The 20079-nt window shown below is 51.7% G+C and overlaps 1 protein-coding gene across 1 annotated transcript; it reads right to left on the bottom strand.

Moving 5' to 3' along the window:
* Positions 1–8137: 8137 nt before the first annotated feature.
* On the bottom strand, positions 8138–9821 carry NOG (noggin). Its single transcript, XM_077852609.1, has one exon. It carries the CDS (start codon positions 9592–9594, stop codon positions 8866–8868), a length of 729 nt encoding a protein of 242 aa, XP_077708735.1. The 5' UTR covers positions 9595–9821; the 3' UTR covers positions 8138–8865.
* Between the last annotated feature and the right edge of the window lie 10258 nt (positions 9822–20079).

Genomic DNA, 20079 nt, shown 5'->3' on the forward strand with positions numbered 1-20079 from the left:
GACAAGACCACATGTGTGTCTTAAGGTCACTCAGGCTGCAGCGTGGAGAATGGATTGGAGCTGGGCGAGCATGGAATCAGGGAGACTGGTTGGGATTATAAATTCAGGGAGCACAAAACCCCTCTGCTTCTCCCAACAGCCTGCCAGAGAGCTAGTGCTGTTTGAATCTCGGCTCTACCACCAACTAGCTGTGCGATCTTGGGCGAGTCACTCAGACTTCCTGCTTTTATCAGTTTCTACATCTGTAAAATCAGGAAGTACTATCTGCCTAGCTTGACTAATTTTGTTCCCTTAATCGAATAAATTAGACACCAGTCAGGAGTCCTTCACAACAGAGGCTGGGAAGAGGCTGCCAAAACCAGTGACTGCGGGGCCTGTTTCACTTGGCAGGTGCAGACTAGCACTGTCTTCCCTATTCTTACTGGATGCACTCACTGAGCGGTCGGCAGATGTGCGGTTGGCTTCCTGAGCCCAATCCTAACCATAGAGAAATAGCAGCAGCTGGATATCCCATTACTGATGGCACCAGCTACTCCTGCCTCTACCATCTGGAATGAGCTCAGTGAGCATCCATCGTTTCTTCAGTTTCTGTGAGCTTCACTTTTCCTATCTGTAAAGCAAGCCTGTATACAGTTATCACTCCGGTCAACATTTGTTAAGTAACACTATGGCTCATGCACTGTGCTTACTGTGCTAGTTTCTGGGGACGTAAGGCTGACCTCCTTCCTGCCCTTTGGTTTTCATATCTTATCATACTTAAAATTATGTACATGAAAATGCTTTTAAAATTCTGACACTGGGATGCCTCGGTGGCTCAGTCTGCCTTTGGCTCAAAGTGTGATCCCGGGGTCCTGGGATGGAGTCCCACATTGGGCTCCTTGTAGGGAGTCTGGTCCTCCCTCTTCCTGTGTCTCTTTGCCTCTCTGTCTGTGTCTCTCATGAATAAATAAATAAAATCTTGGGCAGCCCGGGTGGCTCAGCGGTTTAGCGCTGCCTTTAGCCCAGGGCATGATCCTGGAAACCTGGGATCGAGTCCCGCATCAGACTCCCTGCATAGAGCCTGCTTCTACTTCTGCCTGTGTCTCTGCCTCTGTGTGTGTGTGTGCGTGTCTCATGAATATGTAAATAAAATCTAAAAAGAAAATAAATAAAATATTTTAAAAAAGTAAAATTCTCACATTGTTTATACTTATAACAACTGTAAAGGGATGGTTAATAGAAATCCAGAAAAGCTGCTTCTGGTGCCAGTTCTGTTCCAAAGTAACTAGAACAGAGACAAGTCAATTGATGTTGATGAGCTTTAGTTTCTGCAGTCAAATGAAACAGTAAAGAAGTTTCAGGCCATCTTATTTTAAATGTTGTAATTCTATCATCTTTCCCTCAAAATCTGTATCCTCTTCCCAAATTCTGGATATGCTTTCCTTTGGGACTTCCTTTTTTTTTTTTTTTTTATTTCAAAGAATCAAACTTGACTTTTTAATTTCAGTCCCCTTCTCATAGCTAACCCAGGTGTTCCAACCACAGATGGCCACAACAGTTCTGGTGGGTGATAGAAAGAGTGGAGCGGGCAATAGGGAGAGGTGAGCACCTTGGCAAAACAAAGGAGGTGTGTTCCATTTAAAGAAGACAGTTGCTTTTCTGCTTCCCAAATGATTGCTTTATAGAGGAATGCAGGCTGGATCTAACTTCTGTTTTCCTTGAACACATCTCTGGGTTTTGTCCTCCTCTCTCCCTCCGTCCTGGTCACACTGTCCTCTGGAACTAGATGGCAGTAGCAGTCTCCTCTGTGGCCTTCTGGGAGAAGAAGATTTATTTATTTGTCATAGTATTGTGTAAAAAAAAAAAACAGCTTTTTTTTTGTTTTGTTTTTTTTTACACAACTCTAATCCGGAAGAATCGTCCCACCTCATTTTTAACTCAAGAACCTACAATGGCTCCCTGTTGACACCTACGCCTGTCCATTTCCTTTTACCTAACATTGATTGAGTACACTTACTATGGCAAGCATGGCACTGTATGCTATGGAGACTAAAATAATAATAATAATAATAATAATAATAATAATAATAATAAAGATATGGTTAAAAAAATCTGTCACTTGGGGCACCTGTATGGTTCAATCCTTTAAGTGTTTGTCTTCAGCTCAGGTCACGATCCAGGAGTCCTGGGATCAAGCCCCTCATTGGGCCCCCTGCTCATTGGGGAACCTGCTCCTTCCCCTGCTTATTCTCTCTCTCTCTCAAATAAATAAAATCTTTAAAAAACAATTATGTCACTTAAAAATTCTCATAGCCCAGGACAGAGTTTAACCTTTGTTTTACAGACCACATTCTCTGGTAAGAATGGCATACTCTTCCCAGATAAAGAGCATGAAAACACATTTTCTGCACACAGCAGAGCCAGCCTTGACTCTTCGTTAACCCTGGCAGGTTGCGAATCTTCTTCCTCAAGAAGGTGCAACACTTAGGTCTTCATGTGATGAGGAGCACAGAAGAGGGGGTGGCTCAGTCCAGCCAGGGGGAGCCTTTATGGAGATGATCCGATGTCACTTTGAAATCACACAGGCCTGCATTTGAATCCAAGTGCTTCCCTTTAGCAGATGTGTATCTTTGGGTCAGTCATTCAACTTCTCTGAGCCCCATTTTTCTCACCTGTATAGTAGCAATGACATTCAGTTCTCAGGGAGGGTAAAATGAGATGACAAATATGAAGAACCAGGCTGATAGTGTCACTCAAGGAGCCTTGGTGCCTTTCTTTGCCTTGGTCTCTCTCCCACATCTCCCTGTATGCCTTTCTTCATGCAGTCCCCAAATCCAAGTTCATCAGTATCCTTCTGATCCGCTGGAGAGAATCTTACTGCTCCCCAAGCTTAGAGAGCTTGTTTATCCCCTCCCTCCCTCTCTGGCTCTCTCCCTGCCATCCACCCATCCATCCATGTATTTGTTCATTCAACTCCATTATGAACCAAAGTTTTTCCCAGGCTCCTCAGATTCCTCCCCCTTCTGGACAAGCCTGGAACCTCTCTGTACCTGTCTGAGGGTAGTAGCCAAAGAAGATCTTTCATCTGAGCGTCCTCTTCTGTGTACAGACCCTCGCAGGCCTGAAACACCAGAGGTCTTTCTGACTTCTCGGTCGGCCCCCCAACCAATCAGTCACCAAGTCCTCTCCGGTCTTTTGGCAAATGATTTTTGTGTTCATTGGCATTGACCCTCCTCAAGTATCCACCATTATTGATTCTTCCGGTTCGCAGCAAGGTCCTTATTAACTAACCTCTCAGCGGCCACTATCTTCTTTGTAATCCATCCTAGATACTGGCACCGAACTGAAATGGAAAGTTACTGTACCTTCCCATTTTTGTGTCCTGAGCATATAATATAGAGCCAATGCCTATAGAAAGTGCTGGCAGTAGAATCAAGATGGCCCCCGATTCTTTGCTCCTGCTCCCATTGAGCGGTGATGTCTAATTCCCTTTCTCTTCAATCTGGGCTGGTTTTAGAGACTTGCTAACCAACGGACTGTATGGAAACAAGGTTATGGGACTTTTAAGACAATGTCATTAGAAGCCTTGAAGCTTCTATCCAGGCCTCTTGGAATACTTTCTCTTAGAGTCATGAGCTACCATGTAGGAAGCCTGACTATTCTAAAACCATCAGGCTATGGGAAAACCTAAGCTGCATGGAAAAGCCACTTGCAAGTGCTCTAGTCAGTAGGTCAGCTGAGCTCCCCAAATGGCCAGAAGCCATTTTGCGAATTGGAAATCTCCAGTGCTCAGCTGACCTCGTGAGAATCAGAGATGAACTGCCCAGCTGAGCCCTTTCCAAATTCCGACACAGAATCACGAGCAAAATAAAATGGTTGTTCTAAGATTGTTAGTTTTGGTATAGCAAATAACAAATGCACTGATAGATAACTAAAACGTGATCAAAATCATTGAATGAATGAAGGATTCATTGGCAGTAGGGCGTTGATGGTGTCACTGCCCTCTTCAGGAGCTCTTAGTGGCTCCCTATTGCTGGAAAAATAATGTTTGGTGCCTTTAGTTGGTATTCAAGGTCCTCCATAATTTGGCATCAACTTGCTTCTCAGACCTTCCCAGATACTTTTCCAACACCATGTCTTTACTTATCTATACTGCTTTCCATCCAAATGTCCCTTCTACCCACATTCCCACTTCAGGATGTCAACATTTAATTTGTCCTTTGAGACTTTAGTCAGCTACCTTCTCTGGCTGCCTAGTCTAGCAGTGAGCCTTTCTGTCCCTAGTTTGTTTGATGTTTTTCTAACTCTTCTTCCTTCAATTACCCTGTTCTTCATTTTTTACCTCCTGTGTGTGTGTGTGTGTGTGTGTGTGTGTAGGTGGAGGGAAGGCAGTGGGGCCCAGGCACATAAGGAGGCATACAAGCATGTTGTGTGTGGCCTACCAGGCATGAATCCCTACAGAGCTTGAGTTGGGACTTGCCAGCACATAATCTGGCACATTTTGTCTCCCATGCCAGGTGTTCAAGTGCTTGAAGGGAGGAAGGGTATTTAGAAGAAGCACAGGCTTTGGTGTCAGCTCAGATTTTAGATCATAATTGTGTCACTTACTGTGCGGCTTTGGGCAAGATGCATAAACTTTCTGAGCTCAGTTTCCTTATTTGGAAACTAGAGACTTAATTGAGAATGTGTATAAAGGCCCAGTCCCACGCTTGGCTCCTCACAGGCCATTAACAACTGCTTGCTGAGTAGACACAGCAGAACAGTCGATGGGTCTGCTTCCTGATGCTCAATTGTCATTATGTCAATTTTGGAGAGAACTCTCCCTCATCAAAAATAAATAAATTTTTTAAAGTTCAAAAAAAAAATTAAAAAGGAGCAAAGAACAAAGAACAAGAGAAGAGTGAAAAGGCACAGCAGAGACCACCTGGCCAGCCCCAACTACATTAATCCGCGTGATCAGCCTGCCCTGCTGGGGTCTCAGTCTTCTCATCTGTAAATTGAGCGGTGGGCACTGGAATCTAAGCTCCCCTCCAGCGCTGACATTCCAAGAGCATTAAAGAAAAAGGATGAATCACCCCTTCAAAATACCAATAGGGGCTGGGCCCTCCCCCTGCTGTCCCCATCCAACACAGCTAAGAGCTCTTAATACACAGCCAGCTTCCTCCTGCAGCTGCCACCAAACTTCAACCCCCTTTCCCAGGGGTCTCAGAAGCAAGACTGATAATGGACCCCTGGCCTTCTCCATCTCAACAGGGAACCAGATCCTGTTCCCAGACTCTGGGGGACCAGAGGGCCCTCCCCTGAGGGTGCTGGCTTTCCGTGGACATTTGGCTCTGGTATACTTGTGCATGAAGTGTGGGGAGTGTTGGAAGAGCGGAAGGAAGGAATAAAGGGAAGAGTTGAAAATAGAAGGTTGATGATTGATTTCCTGCAATCGTGGCAGGAGGGCTGGAGCGGTGGAAACCTTGCCATTCTCTTCCAGGATTTTGAAAAAAGTGGATGTGTCTGTTATCTGTAATAATGGTTCTAAACCAACCTCCATCCTGGGGGGGGGAGGCACGGTTCCCCAGCAGCTGCATAAATTCATGAGCACAGGCTGTCAAAGCCACAGAAGACACCAAGATCAATTTTCCTCCTTCCAGGAGATAGACACTAGGTGACCGCAGAGGACAGTTTTCTTGCCTCTCTGCCCAGAGCTCTCTCCCTCTCCTCCCTTCCGCGTCGATGCTATTATTAGGATTATCAGCATTAATAATAATGGAGACGTAACCGGCTGTGCATTAGTCACAAGGTTCCAGGAGCCAGCACCTCCTTCCTTCTCTCCTGGGCCTGCCTGGGTGCTGCCGGGTCCTCTTGTCCGCGTCCGGAGGGGCTTGGGGCCTGCCCTTTGGTCTGTCTGCGCGGTGGTCTGTCTACCGGCCGTCACGTCTGCAGCAGCCCGGGTCCTCCTAGCTCACACCGGCTCCGGCTCTGAAAGCCGAGAAGCTCGCCGGCTGCGAGCGGGTTTTCCAAGCGGGCAGGGGTGGGGAGGAGGGGCGCGGGCGGGCGGGCGGGCGGGCGGAGGGAGGAGGGGGCGTCGCGGAGGGGAAGACCTCGCATTGTAATCCAATGACATTGCCAACGTGGGGGTGGGGGCGCTGGCCCCGGCGCGCTCTCCGAGTTTTGGCTGCCCGCCCAGCTGGGAATAACTCTCTTCGCATAATTCGCGTGTTTACCAGGCATGAAAATTCTTGCTTTCGGCTCCCCCCCACCCCCGCCCCCCCCGCCCCGCCGTAAGCCCCCTCCCCTTCCCCCTCCCCACCGCCTCCGCCCTCCGCGAGCGAAACTCTGTCTAAAAAAATATTGGCCCGGGGCACAGAAAGTTTTGCATAAATTCATAAGTGATGAATGGCTGATTTTAACGTTATTTGGGTATTTGTCAGAACTTAACAAATATACATGGGGGCGGCGGTCCATAAACTTAAACATCTCAATATCCCCTTTCTTCTGGAAATAAATTACGTTTGTTTGCCGGGCTTGGAGTCTTAAGGTAGCCGACATTAGGAATATTTTAAAAGCCATCATCCATCGAGCATGTCTCCCAGGCGCCAGGAAGATTAAATGAAAGAATCATAAGATGGAGGTCTTTAACTTTTAATCCTTTTACAATGAAGCCTCAGATAGTCGCGGGGGCAGGGTGCCCTCTCTGGGGGGAATAATGCCGTTATTCCTCGGCTCTCAGTTAATGAATACCCTAACGTCTGTCCCACGGCTGACGGAGGCAGCGCCGGGGAGGGGGCTCCGGCTCCCGGGCCAGGCTATTGAAATGAGGAGCCACCGAGGCTGCGTCGGGAGGGAAGAAAGCGCCGGGCTGGAGGGACGGGGCGGGCGGGGCCGGGGGCACCGAGACTGCGCTGGGGACCCGGCGCAGGTTTGAAATGATTAGCATAGATTCGCCGGGACTCCGGCCCCGGGGTGGGGGTGGGGGGAGGGATGCCGCGAGGGAGGCGCGGGGAGGAGGTGGCGGGGGGTGGGGAGGGAGCGAGGGAGAGCGACCGCGGAGTCCAAGATAAATAAAGGGAGCGCGGAGCAGTGTCAGGAAGCCGGCCCACGTGGAGCCGCGCGGAGGGGCGCCGCCGCGCACTGCGGCCGAGGGGCGCACGCGAGTCGAGCGCCCGCCCCGAGAAGTCGGCTCTTCCAGGGGTGGGGTGACGGCGATGTTTTGCACGTCCCTTCGGGCGGCAGCCCACCTCCTGCCCCTCTCTAGCCCCCCAGCTCAAGGGTCCCGATTCTGAGTTCTCCTCCCTCCTCCCCACCCCCAAGTGGAGTCAGTGTCCGGAGCGGGGGGCGCACCCCATTCCCAAATGCGGATTGCCCCCCCTTCCCCGAAATCTTGACCCTCAGTGTCCTCCTTAGGTTCCCGGGGCGGGGTGGGGGTGGGGGTGGGGGTGGGGGAGGCGAATGTCAAATCACCCAGCTATGCCAGCAATTCCGGCCGAGGGCCTGGGGTTTTGGGGGCTCCGACCTGCAAGATTCCGGAGCCTGAGTGTGTGGATTCCAAAGGACTGGATCCCATAGCTAGCATCACCGCAGCTTCCGGGCGTGCAAAGGGTTAACACCGGCTGGTTATTGATGGGGTGGGGGGGGGGGAGCGGTGCGAGGCGGGAGGGGTGACGGGATCTGGGTGGGCGCGCTCTGATCTCTCCCACCACCAACCCCCCCCCCCCATTCCTCGGGGGTCAAGTTTCAGCGGCACTCCGCCCCCAGGGTAGGTGTGAAAGACACGTGTCCCCATTGTGAAGGGCCTGTCAGGCAGGACAAAGCGGCCGCCCACCCTCCCCCCCGCCCCTCAGCCCAGCCTGGGGTCAGCTCCAGGGGGCCGGCTGGGTGTCGAGGTCAGGACGGGCCCGAGCTTTGGTGACACAGGGAGAAAAAGCTGGGACACTGGGCAGAGGCCACGTGATGCTCAAGTGAGGGGTTTGAGAATAACCCTCTCCCCCCCCCTCCCACCCACCCCCAGAAGGAAAAACTGAGCGGTCATCTCCATCACACCCCAAGAGGGGATGAGCCCCTTCTCCCAACAGGCGTAGTAAGCACAGCGGCACCCCTACCCACCCCCTCCAGCCCCCACACCCCCCATCAATCACCAACACAGAGAATCGCAGTGTCGAGAGCGCAGTCGATTTTAGTGGTTTTCTTTAATCCTGCTCTGCACTTCTTTCTCATTTACTACACGGGATATTATAAAGAATAAATAGCAGATACTCTTAATTTACAATGATTAGTCATTCCATTTGTTCTCTATATTTACAATAACTGTAAAATAACATTGAACTCTATAGCTTCTTCGAGGTCCAAGGAAAACCAAAACACTTTCCGAAGAATGGAAAATAGCTTTTTAAAAGTCCTTCTACAAAAGTTCTCCCCTCTCTTTTTGTACTTTAAGAAAAAATAACTTTTCCCCCCTGCTTCGCCATGCGAAGGGCACTGGAATATAAATAGCAGGTTAACATTATTAGCGACAACCAGAATAAGTCTCTCTTTGCTCTGTTCTTTTTTTTTTTTTCCTTTTGCTTATTTTTTTTTTTAAAAATACAGTAGAAGCCGGTAACTTTTAACGTATAATACTGACCTTTTAATAAGTAAATTAAAACTGGGACCGTATATACACACACATATACATTCCTACACAGTTAAACAGTGCATTACATGAACCAGAAAGCTAGGTCTCTGTAGCCAGAAAAAAAAAAAAAAAAAAAAAAAAAAGTTCATTGAATCCCCCCCCTCCCCGCCTCGCGAGAGGGCGGTGGAACTGGTTGGAGACGGTGCGGAGGCGGGCGGTGAGGGGGGGGGGGGCGTCGGTGGGGTTCCATCCATTGTCCGGGTGCGGGGAGGGGGCCCCGAGTTCTAGCACGAGCACTTGCACTCGGAAATGATGGGGTACTGGATGGGAATCCAGCCGCAGCGCTGGCCCCCGCGCCGCTGACAGCGCCACCGCAGCACCGTGAGGTGCACGGACTTGGACGGCTTGCACACCATGCCCTCGGGCACCGAGCACGAGCGCTTGCTGAAGCAGCTGCCCACCTTCACGTAGCGCGGCCAGAAGCGGCTGCCCAGGTCGTTCCACGCGTACAACACCGGGCAGAAGGTCTGCGACCACAGCCACATCTGTAACTTCCTCCGCAGCTTCTTGCTCAGGCGCTGCTTCTTGCCCGGGGCCAAGCCCTCGGAGAACTCCAGCCCTTTGATCTCGCTCGGCATGGCCCCCGACGGCCGCTGCCGCAGCAGCTGGTCCAGCTCGGCCAGGTCCTCGGCGCCCCCGGCCGCGCCCGCGCCCGCGCCCGCGCCCGCGCCCGCGCCCCCGCCCCCGCCGGGCCGCTCCTCGGGGGGCGAGGTGGCCATGAAGCCCGGGTCGTAGTGGCCCCCGAGCAGCGAGCGCAGCAGCGTCTCGTTCAGATCCTTCTCCTTGGGGTCAAAGATAGGGTCCGGGTGCTCGATGAGGTCCACCAGGGGCAGGTTGTCGCTGGGGGCCGGGCGGATGTGGAGGTAGTGCTGGCCGCCGGCCGGTGCCGCCCGCAGCCCCAGGACCACCACCAGGGCGTAGAGGGTGACCCCCAGGCTGGGGCAGCGCTCCATGCCTCCGGCGCGCCCGGGGCTGCCGCCGCGTCCGCGTCCCCCGAGGAGAGCACTCCCCGGCCCTCCGGAGGCGGCTCACCCGCGGCTGGGCGGGCGCAGGGCCGGCAGCATGAGGCGCCGGGAGAGCCCTTCGCGCGGCGCCGGCTCCCACCGGGGCGGGCGGGAGGCGGCGCACGGGTCGGCCGCGGCTGCTCCGCCGGGTCTACTGGGGCCGGCGGCCGCGGCGGGGCGTCCGCGGGGACTCCAGGGCGCCGGCGGGCGCGGGGGGCGCCGGCTCCTCGCTGCTCCCGGGCGGGCGGCGGGGCGCGGGGCGCGGGGCGCGGGGCGCGGGGCGCGGGCGCGGGCGCGGGGCGCGGGGCGCGGGGCCGAGCCGCCCTCCCCTCCTCCTCCTCCTCCGCTCGCCGCGGTCGTCCCGCCGCCCGGGGCAGCGCGGCTGGCGCAGCGGGTCCGGGGCGCGTCCCTCCGCCTGCTCGGGGCTCCGCGGCCGGCTCTGCCCGGCGGACTCCAGCGGCGGCGGCGGCGGCGGCGTCCGCGCACGTTGGCACCGGTTTGTCTGTCTCGCAGGGTCCAAGCCTTTAAATTTCCTGCACTTTCAGCTCCATCACCATGGAAACCACTGACTCTCTCGGCGTTGCCCCCTCCCCCTCCTTCCCCCCAAACAACAACCCCACCCCCCACTTCTCCACCCCCGAGGAGCCGGAGCGGCACAGGCTCCGGGGGAAGCCGCCTGCACTCGCCGCGGCGGCGGCTTCGGCAGCGCCCAGGGCCGTGCCCCGCCGGACCCAGATGCCCCGGGAGGCCGACAGCCCGGCTGCCCGCCGGAGCTCACAGGCGGCGGCGGCGGCGGCGGCGGCGGCGGCGGCGGCGGCGGCGGCGGCGGCGGCGGCAGCGGCGGTGGCGGCGGCGGTGGCGCTTGGCAGGTCTCCGCGCAATTTTCTCTCTCCCCCACCACCCACCCCCCTTCTCCTCCTCCTGCAAAATGCACCGCCCCCCTCCTTTCTCCTGGAGCAATGCAACTGGGGCTCTAGGCGCCCCGCCAGGACCAGTCCTGGGGAAAGCTCGCGGCGGCGCTGGAGCCGGGCTGGAGGGTGCAGGGCCGGTTGTGGGGGGTGCTCGAGGTGGGGCTGTGAGGGGTCCCGCTAGCTGGGTGCTTTGCACTGGGAGGGCAGCCGCGGGGCGGTGCCGGGGGCTCGTTCCTCGGTGCAGAGTCCGGCGCAAGGAATTTCTCCATGTGCACGGAGCTTTTTCCCCGGGCGCGTCTCGCCTTCCTCTCTCCGGAGCTGGCTCTGAGTCCCCTCCCCCCAGCGCGTACACACACACACACACACACACACACACACACACACACACACACTTTGAGCAGGACTCCGAGAGCCGCAGCGTTGCGCAGCGTGATGTAATTCCTAGGAAGCACTCCTGCCCGTCTGTTACTCGGGCCCACGAGGGGGGTCCGCTCCTCGCCCTCCTCCTCCTCCTCCTCCTCCTCCTCCTCCTCCTCCTCCTCCTCCTCCTTGGCCGGGTCCTGCACCCTGAGTGGCCGAGCTGCAGGGGCGCGTCCGGCTCGCCTGCGGCTCCCCTAGCCGGCCGGGTTCCGCGCCGCCGCTGCTCGGCTCCCTGGGGGCGGCGCGCCCTCTGCTGGCGCCCGGCGAGTCCTGCACCTGGCGCTGGCGGGGGCGGCCCCGCGAGGTGGGTTCGCCTGCGGTCCGCCCGGCCCAGCTCCGCTTCTGCTCGCGTGTCCGTGTCATAGTGTGTGCGTGCGCGCGCGCGCTGCGGGGGCCTGGACTGCTCGGGTCTGTGCTCTCCAAGCTTTCCAGGCCCTCGGTGTAAACGAACTTCCTGAGATTCCTCCAGACGCCCCTCAAATGTCACAAGACTATAGGGCACCCTCTGTCTGCGGCCGCTAAATCGGCCTCAGTGGGCGAGAGCGGAGACCTAAAACTTAAGAAAGGTGACCTGGCAGCAGGGGGATCTGAGTCCCGGCTGCGGTCTGCCCCCCTATGTTAACCTCGGACAAGCCCCTTTTGTGGCACCATGTTCCTTTACTTTCTGCATTTAGTGACACCACTACATTCCTCTTCCAGCCCTACCTTTCCATGATCCTAAATAAACTTGCATGGTGCTTTCTGTTTGCAAAGGGGTGTCTCTTTGATGGGAGAGGGATGTTGAAATGACACTTCTAGTTAATTTCCCCTTGGATGAGGACCTGAATCTAAGCTTTGAAACTCAAACTTGGTTTCCTTTGTGGTGGATGCGATTGGAGTCTGGAGAAAGCTGGAGAAGAAGGAGTTGGAGAAGAGGAAGCCAGTAATCACCAGCAGCACTCCATGGAGTGGGCTTAGGAGGTCTCACTTCTAGTGACAGCCTAAATCACTCTACTTTCTTTCCCCAGAGATCTGTTTCTTCCTTTTAACCTGTGTTGTCTGTGCCCCCCCCACCCCTGCCCATGAATTTATCATCTGCCTAAGGAAGTAAACACACTGTGTTTCACAGGAGAGTCTTTCCAAAAAACCTCAGCTGTTGGGAGGGATGGGCCAGTCTCAGCTGAAAACATTTTCTTAAACATTCTCAAATTTTCAAGCCTGCAAACACACACACACACACACACACACACACACACACACGCAATGACATGGGGATACTGGACACAATAACAACCCAAATTGATTTGATTGGGAAATGATGTGCGATTAGAACCCAGCACACAGGAGGCTCTCACGCCACATCCCTTTCTTTCTGCTGTGCGATATGGGGGCGTGATGCTGGTTTGTTTCCTTAGGAAGATGAAATGGTCTCCAGAGCAATTTTCTCACTGCTGTGAATTTTAAGCGGTTAAATAATTTTTCAGTGAAGAGCTCAAAAGCTAAGTTCTAGGTCAGTCTCCCTGAGACGGTAGGTTCCAATGCAGGGATTGTGCTGCTTCCCATTTCATTCATCTCCTCCCTTTCAGATCACCTATTTTTGTATGAAAAGCAACTCGTTTCCTTTAGTCCTTTATCTAGGTTGTGTGGGTTTGACTGAACAGCAAAAAAGTTCCCTCAGGAATGAAAAAACAAACCGTGCCAGACAATAGGTTGGATGACCTGGTTATAGTGTGTCCACTGGGTGAAGACTGCAGGGAGAAACACAAAAGAGAGAAACTCATGGTTGATCGCCACCCTCCTAGACTTTTGCAGTCCAGTTAAGCGGGGTATGACAAGCATAGGAAGAAGGAAAAAAAAAAAAGTGTGGGGGGAAAAAATCTATAAATCTCCATAGGACTGTAGACCAGTGTTTCATAACTTTTAAAATCCAAGCCTATTTTTGGATGAATATTCCAATTTCATGCTGTCCTTAGCTGTTTGAAATTTTGTAATAAAAAAGCCAGAAGAATTAGAATACAAACTATAGTGTTTTCAAGCTACACTTAGCCTCCTTCACCATGGGGTTCTGAAATGCCCAGCGGTCCCGCACTCTCCGCCACTCCGGGGTAACCCGTGCCCTTAGATACTGAATGATCTGGGGGATGCAGTTTTCAGAGACTTAGCAGTCTAAAACTTTAGTGGTAGAGCTGAGCTGTCTCTGGGCTTGACAAAGAAATAGGATATATTTATCTGAGTAGCAAGAGGAGGAGATTTTGAGACATAGAATTTGAATCTGCAGGAAGAGGGGAAGCACACTGATCCTGGCACAGACAGGGGGTCTGGGGTGTGGGGAGCAGAAGCGGGAATGTCATAAACCCAGAAACTCAACATAAAGACAACCTCTGGACAGGTGCGTCTTGGTTGAAATTCTGGCCCTGCCTTTCACCAGCTGTGGTACCTTCTTAACATAGGCATCTTACCTCCAAAGTTTCATTTCCTCATCTGTCTAGTGGGGATGATGTGTGCCTCTCAGACTTGTGCTATGTAGAGGAGGTAAAGAACGTCTAGCTTAGCACAGCACCTGGGGTGGAGTGTACAGTGAGTAATAGTCCTTCAACAAATGTTAGCTCATCGGAGAACACTCAGTTGACCAACCGTCCCAGGTTTGGGCCCGAGAGGCGGGAAGCTATTGGGGATGCCTTGGAAATAACTCCGGCACCTTTGGGCCTGCTTTCTGTCCACGTGGCACGTGCAACTGAAGCCATCCTCAGTGGCTGCAGGTCTTTGGGAGTTTGGGATGGGGTGGAGACTGGAAATTCGTGGAGGACTCAACAGCTGACCCAGTTCAATGCTTTTGAGGCTCTACTGAAAGAGGAGCTTGACAAGCTGGACAAAAGGGAGCGGTGGGCAGAGGGATGGCTACGAGCTCAGCTTTCTGATCAGGCCCTAGCCCTGGAAGGCGTTTGCACTTCTGTGGGGATTGCCTAGGGACTCAGGCAGCCGCATAGGAAGAGTCTACTGAATCCAGAGCATAGGTCCATTTTTGGCTATTTGCATCCCATGATGTCTGTGTCTGCAGAAAACGCTCTGGGCGAGGAAAACAGAAGTGCTCCTCTGAACAATAGCTTCAGCATTTCCAGGTCAGGGCAAGAGGCCCCCGAGGGTGCTTTTATGCATCTTTCCTATTTCCAGCTGATTCAAAGCAAGGTCTGAACCGTTCAACAATCTTACTTCTTTGGCCCTAGAAACACAGGCCTGAGGCAGCTGCAGGCGATTTGCAGATTTGCAAACGACAGGGGGCTTAAGGTCAAAAAACCTGCAACCTACTGGCTTTGTGACCTTGGGCAAGTCATTTTACCTCTCTGGGGCTCCTTGACATGGAGAGGCCAGGGGACCATGAGGTATCATAAAGAAGACAGGAGAGCTGCCAGTTTTTAGGCCTGGCCTCATCCCAGGCATATGAAAATCATCACCCTCTGATTCTGTCTCATGGGTCCCATAAATGTCAAATTTGATGGGCTTTTTCTTAGTGAGACCCAAAATGGCATTTTTGGAGTTGACCCAACCTAGCAAAGTGAGGAAAAGTCAGCCACAAGCCTTGTCACTTTCCTCTTCTGACTGCCTGAAGAATGGGGGATCCCAAGGCCAGGGTGGTGGACTCCCCATCGCCTCCCAGGGGCTGGGGGAGACCTGACCAGTTCAGGACTCACAGCCAGGGTGGGACCTGTTCAGCCTCACAGGACATTCTTCCAATTTTTGGCATGTCCAGTTGGTGATGGGATTCTGACAGTGAAGTTCTCACTGGCACAGCATGGGTACCCGGGGGGTGGGGGTGGCGCTGGGTGGGGAAAGGAGGAGAGAAAGAGGGGGGGGAACTCCACGTCACAGGCTGGAGTGGGAAAATGGGTAAATAAACGTGGAATGAATTTCCAGAAAGAGAGACAAAGCCACAGGCCAGAGGAGGAAAGGCACTTGGCTAGCTCATTCCATCGCAGACAGCCCCTTCCCTTCCCTTCCCGGGTCTGGCTCCCACGCGCCTGCAGCCCCCTCCCCAGCCGGCTCCACGCTGGGGAAGGGGAGACGACTCTGGAGCCCAGTGGCTCATTCATCTCCTGATAAACTGTTTATCTGAGTTTTAACGAGGGCGCCTCTCTTCCAGCCGTGGAGACAGAAGCCTCCTCATGTTTAGCCGGCCCTGATGTGGGGGGCCTGGGGGTGGGGGGGAGCGACCCAGGCAGGCCAATCTTCCTTTCGTGGAGGCCCACAGCTGCTCTTGCGCTTGGCCCTGGGCTCTCCTGCTGCTTCCCGCTGCGTTTCCTTGGCTGGAGGCTGGGGTGAGGGTGGGCTTGTGGTTTTCTTCTGGAAAGGAAAGTTTTCTGCAAGCCTTCTCTCTCTGAAGAAGCCAACCATCTTCAGCAAGTGCTCGTGCACACACTCACGCACACATGCACTCTCTCAATAAATTTAAACAAGACTTGGTTCTGACTTGTGGACTTTACCATGTGTGACCCAGTATCTCAAAAGGAAGATGAACGGAATGCCACAGCCATATTACTAGCGTGGGAAAAGATTCTCCAAAGTGACGGAGGGGCTGTCCCATGAAAAGACAACTGTCACCAAGTTACTAGAAATTTAAACTCTACGTGCTTGGGGACCTGTTCCCACTTCCCACCACTCACCCTGGTGGATGCACGCTTGTTACAGATACTGATTACTGATGCATTTGTTGAGGAGCATACTTCCCCCTCTCCCAACCTCAATGACACATTGAGGAATGGTAAAGGCACACCCCCTCCTCCATACATATACCACACACCACACGCACCCTCTAGCCGCCCCTCCCCTTTGCCACTTGAGTGCAGTAAAGGTTTCTGAAGACGGTCCTCCTTAGCCACCTGCCATGAGGACTTTACACACAGCCCCCATCCTTCTCCCAAACACAAGCACCCATTGCAGCCTAGGCTCACATTTCCCCTGCATCTTCTCATCCTGCTGCCTCAAATAGATGCTTATTGAGATAATATAGTCTAGTCTCCCTTATCCCCTCAAAGACTCAAGATAACAAGGAGACGGGAGCTCACTAGAGTCAAAAATAAAGTGATAAAACCACCCTACCCCGTTTCAGGTAGGTGGGATATGACTCAAAGATTCCAGCTACTGAATCCACCTAATGCGACATTATCATATCTTTGAATCTTTTCCCCAGCCCCTGACTCTGTCTCTTCACCATCCAACTGTGGTGCAGCCTTGAAAATGACTCACTGCGGGGCAGCCTGGGTGGCTCAGCAGTTTAGCGCCGTCATCAGCCCAGGGTGTGATCTCAGAGACCTGGGATGGAGTCCCGCCTCGTGCTCCCATGCGCAAGGGGCCTGCTTCTCCCTCGGCCTGTGTCTCTGCCTCTCTCTCTCTGTGTCTCTATGAATGAATGAATGAATGAATAAATAAATAAATTCTTAAAAAAAAAAGAAAATGACTCACTGCAACCAACTCCTGGTATCCATCGGTCATGCATCCATCTATTCACCAACCATGTTCGCTGATCCCAGACACTGCCAAGGAATACACGGAGTCCCTTCTCTTGAGGAGCCCAGTAACTACTGGGGAAAAGAGGAAAAACAAGCCAACGATTACAATTTAGGATGTCAATTGCCGTGATGAAGCATAGGAATGTTGGAGTGGGGTCGGGGAATCCAAAAAGGCTTCCCAGGAAATCTGATACATCCAATAGGAGGTCACAGGCTGGGGGGCCGAAGGAAGGGGCACTGGCCACATCACATTTGGGGCAACGGAGGAGGCAGATGACATAATTCGAATTCTGTAGACGAGTTGGCAGTGCTGTGTTAGAGCTTGAGGTCTAGAGGCCGGAAGAACAGGGGTCTTGTACGGTGGGCCCTTGAGGGTCTTAAGCACTTTGAAATCTAATTCAAAATTAAACTTACATTTAGAAATCCTCGAAAGAAACCTGGGCAAGCATAATAACATGGTGATTATAGGTCCTACATGTTTTAAGACAGCCCCTATTAAAAACAAAAACAAAACTTGATTCTGACTGAAGTCTAGGCTGTTCAGCCCTGGAATCATTTCTTTTAATCTCCATGCAGGGATTATTTTATGTGCATGGAGAAAGTCCTAAAAATATGATTATAAATTATTCCTTGTAATGACCAGCCTTAGAGAATAAGATAAGTGGATATAGGGTAAAGAGGGGAAAGAAAATCATTTTTAGCTTTACATTATCTTTATGTAAATGTTTTTTAAAAAAGGGTAGAGCACTCATTATTTTCGTATCGAAAACCTGCGCATTTAGAGAAGATTACTTGCCCCCAAGTACACATGAAGCTGGAGATGGTGTTTAAAGTTCTTTATGTTGCAGAAAGTTTTGAAGCCAGCACCAGGCGGCAGGGCGGGGCCCGCCTGTATTCTTAGTTCATCTTTGTTTCAGGTTTGTTAACCGGTTCAGCACTCCTGTAGGATTGTAGGGTGAGGGAGAAGCCCACTTGAGGAGCTTTTGTGTGCAGGGGAGTGTGTTGGTGTGCACACATAGAAATATGTGACAAGCACTGTTTCATGACACCTTAATCTCCTGTCTTAGGCAGCTACAGAGAAACCAGATTGCTTTCAAAATAAAGTGATACCCACGTCAAAACCCACCACTGGGCTGAGAAAGAAAACAAAATCTAAAATGCGTCAAAAACCAATCTCATGCTGGATCAAAACTCTGCAGTCTGGAATGAGTCTGGGGTGGGGGCTGGGAAGTGGAAGTCGAGGGTTTGGCTGGCGGATAGGGTGGCCAAACAAGTGCACAAGGGGCTTTCCCTCCCTGTCGCCAGTCTTAGAAACGAGGATACAAGTTTCACACGTGGAATTTACCACCTGCCCTGAAAGCATTAACCTTATTTACATCAGATGGGAGCTTCTGGAGAAGGGATCATTATCTCCCCATTTTATAGATAGGGAAATTGAGGTCCGGAGAGGGGAGGAAGCTTCACAGGGCCGCATTCTTTGACTCAAGGATGATCTAAGAAGGCAGGGAGAGGCATTTTTGCTCAGAGGTGTGGACACAGGGGGTTTCTAAAGGGACTGCTCTTTGTTGGCCTATTACTGTTCTCTTGATCTGAGTCCATATTTGACTTACTTCAGAGGTCGTGGGCACCAGCAGGCTAGGGAGATTTACTTTGGGCAGTGACTTTTGGCAACCTGGTCAAGTCTGGGCAAGGGCTCGTTTCATCTTCCCCTCCCCCACCCTGCCCATGGTCCCACCCTCCATAATGGAGCATGACTGTAGTAAAACGAGGCTTTTGATCAAGCTTCTCCACATCACTTTCAAGACAAACAAGGTCTCAGAAACCCCCAACTGCTTTTATTTTTCTTATATCTAAGGTTTCACCTTAGTGTCTTTACCCAGCTTCATTTAAAAAATGTCTTCCATTGAGGAAAAAAAAAAATCATGGCATTTCGTTTTTGTAATTCACAAAACATACTTTCAGAAAATGAAAGTGGCTTCAATGCTAGATACACAACCACCTTAAATTTCTAGAAGGGGTCCCTTACCGTCCCTCTAACCCATCAGGCATCCTCCGCTGTCCGGCCACAATGATTTTCCGATCTTTTCTTTTGCATAGTAAATTAAGTTCATAAGGAAATGTCTTAGTTAAAATACAAATACAAGTGAATATGACAGCGATTAATTCTTTACCAGCACGGGGGGCGGGTATAGTCATGTTTCACCACAGGATTTTTCTAAGGTATGATTTATTATTTGTAGGATTTTCAGAATTAGTTTTATGTGTACTTGTATATGTATAAATTTTCTAAAGTTTTTTTTTTTTTTTGTCCACTCATGGTAGAGAGAATGGGTAAGGTGAGAGACCAGAAGCCCCTTGGCCCTCTCCCCACAAAATGAATCCAGTGCACTACAATTTCAGACAAGTGTCTCTTTCCTCACACAAAGGCTTAGCCATGTTAACTAGTTAATGTAAAGCTTGATTAAACTCGCAAAGATAATCCCTAAAATGCTGGGAGACGGGCCCTTGAAGTGCCTGGAGGTGGCAGGGAGGGGGTGGGCCGGTAATGAGGCTAGGTGGTGGTTCCAAACTCATTTTCACTTTGCATTGTTTCAAGAGTGAATGATTGCAGTGGTTCAGCAAAATACATTGAGAAAAATGCAAAGCTGCCTCCCTCACCTCCTTCAGGATTTGAGTCACCACAGATGAGCCTTTAAATGTAATAAGAGGCATCGTAATTATCATGTCATGGGGGTAAGAAAATCCTGGCAGATCACATTTTACAGAACTCTGCTTTTCTTTCAAGGCTCTAGCTCAGGAGGATAGGCAGCTCCGTTTGAGACTAAATGTGCATGGCTTAGGTCTCTTCAGGGCTTTGGCCTCTTCAATGTCGACTTCTAAGGTTGTCTTATTACCGGTGGGTGATTTCAATATGCTTCTAAATATTTTGACAGCCAGGCAAGCCTTGAGGCACTTGTCCATGGTCTTAAGGACTACGGGGCTGTCATTGGTTGTGGGGTGGGGGTTTGGCGTGGTCTCTGCCTCACCCCTGATAGCAGCTCTTCTTCATCCCACAGCTATTGGGGTCCTAGGTGACACCCTCATCTCTCACCAAAGGGAACTAAATTTGCCACTGAGAAATAGGGCTTGCAGGTAGTACTGGCCTGCCCAAGGCAAGAGAGCTCCTGCTGAAGTGCCCTGAAGTGTCCTCAATTTCTCCCCAAATTATAGTATTCCTGAGGGAGAAACAGGCTAAAATAAACTTGTATATAGAAAGGGAATTACTTACAATTGTTCAGTGAGTCTCCTTGGTCACTCTCAAGATGAAGTTATGATATTGGATGCCTTTGCCAATGTGACTCCCATCTACCTTCCTCCATTACCTCCTTCTGCTCTTGGCTTTTCACCTTATATTTAGCTTGTCTCAAGCTGGTTGGAGGTCTCTACACTTAGCCTGCTCTTCCTCAGTGTGGTGTGTTTTATCTCCTCACTCTCTCCCTTCTGCAAAATCATTTGCAACTTTCTAAATTCCGCCTAAACATAGCCTCTTCCATTCTGGATTCCATCTGGGTGGAATTAGTTGCTCCCTCTTCTCAAACTCTACTGCATTCTGTACCTCCCTCTGCCTGACTGGTGGCCAC

Source organism: Canis aureus, chromosome 16, assembly GCF_053574225.1.
Source record: "Canis aureus isolate CA01 chromosome 16, VMU_Caureus_v.1.0, whole genome shotgun sequence".
Classification (NCBI taxonomy): Eukaryota; Metazoa; Chordata; class Mammalia; order Carnivora; family Canidae; genus Canis; species Canis aureus.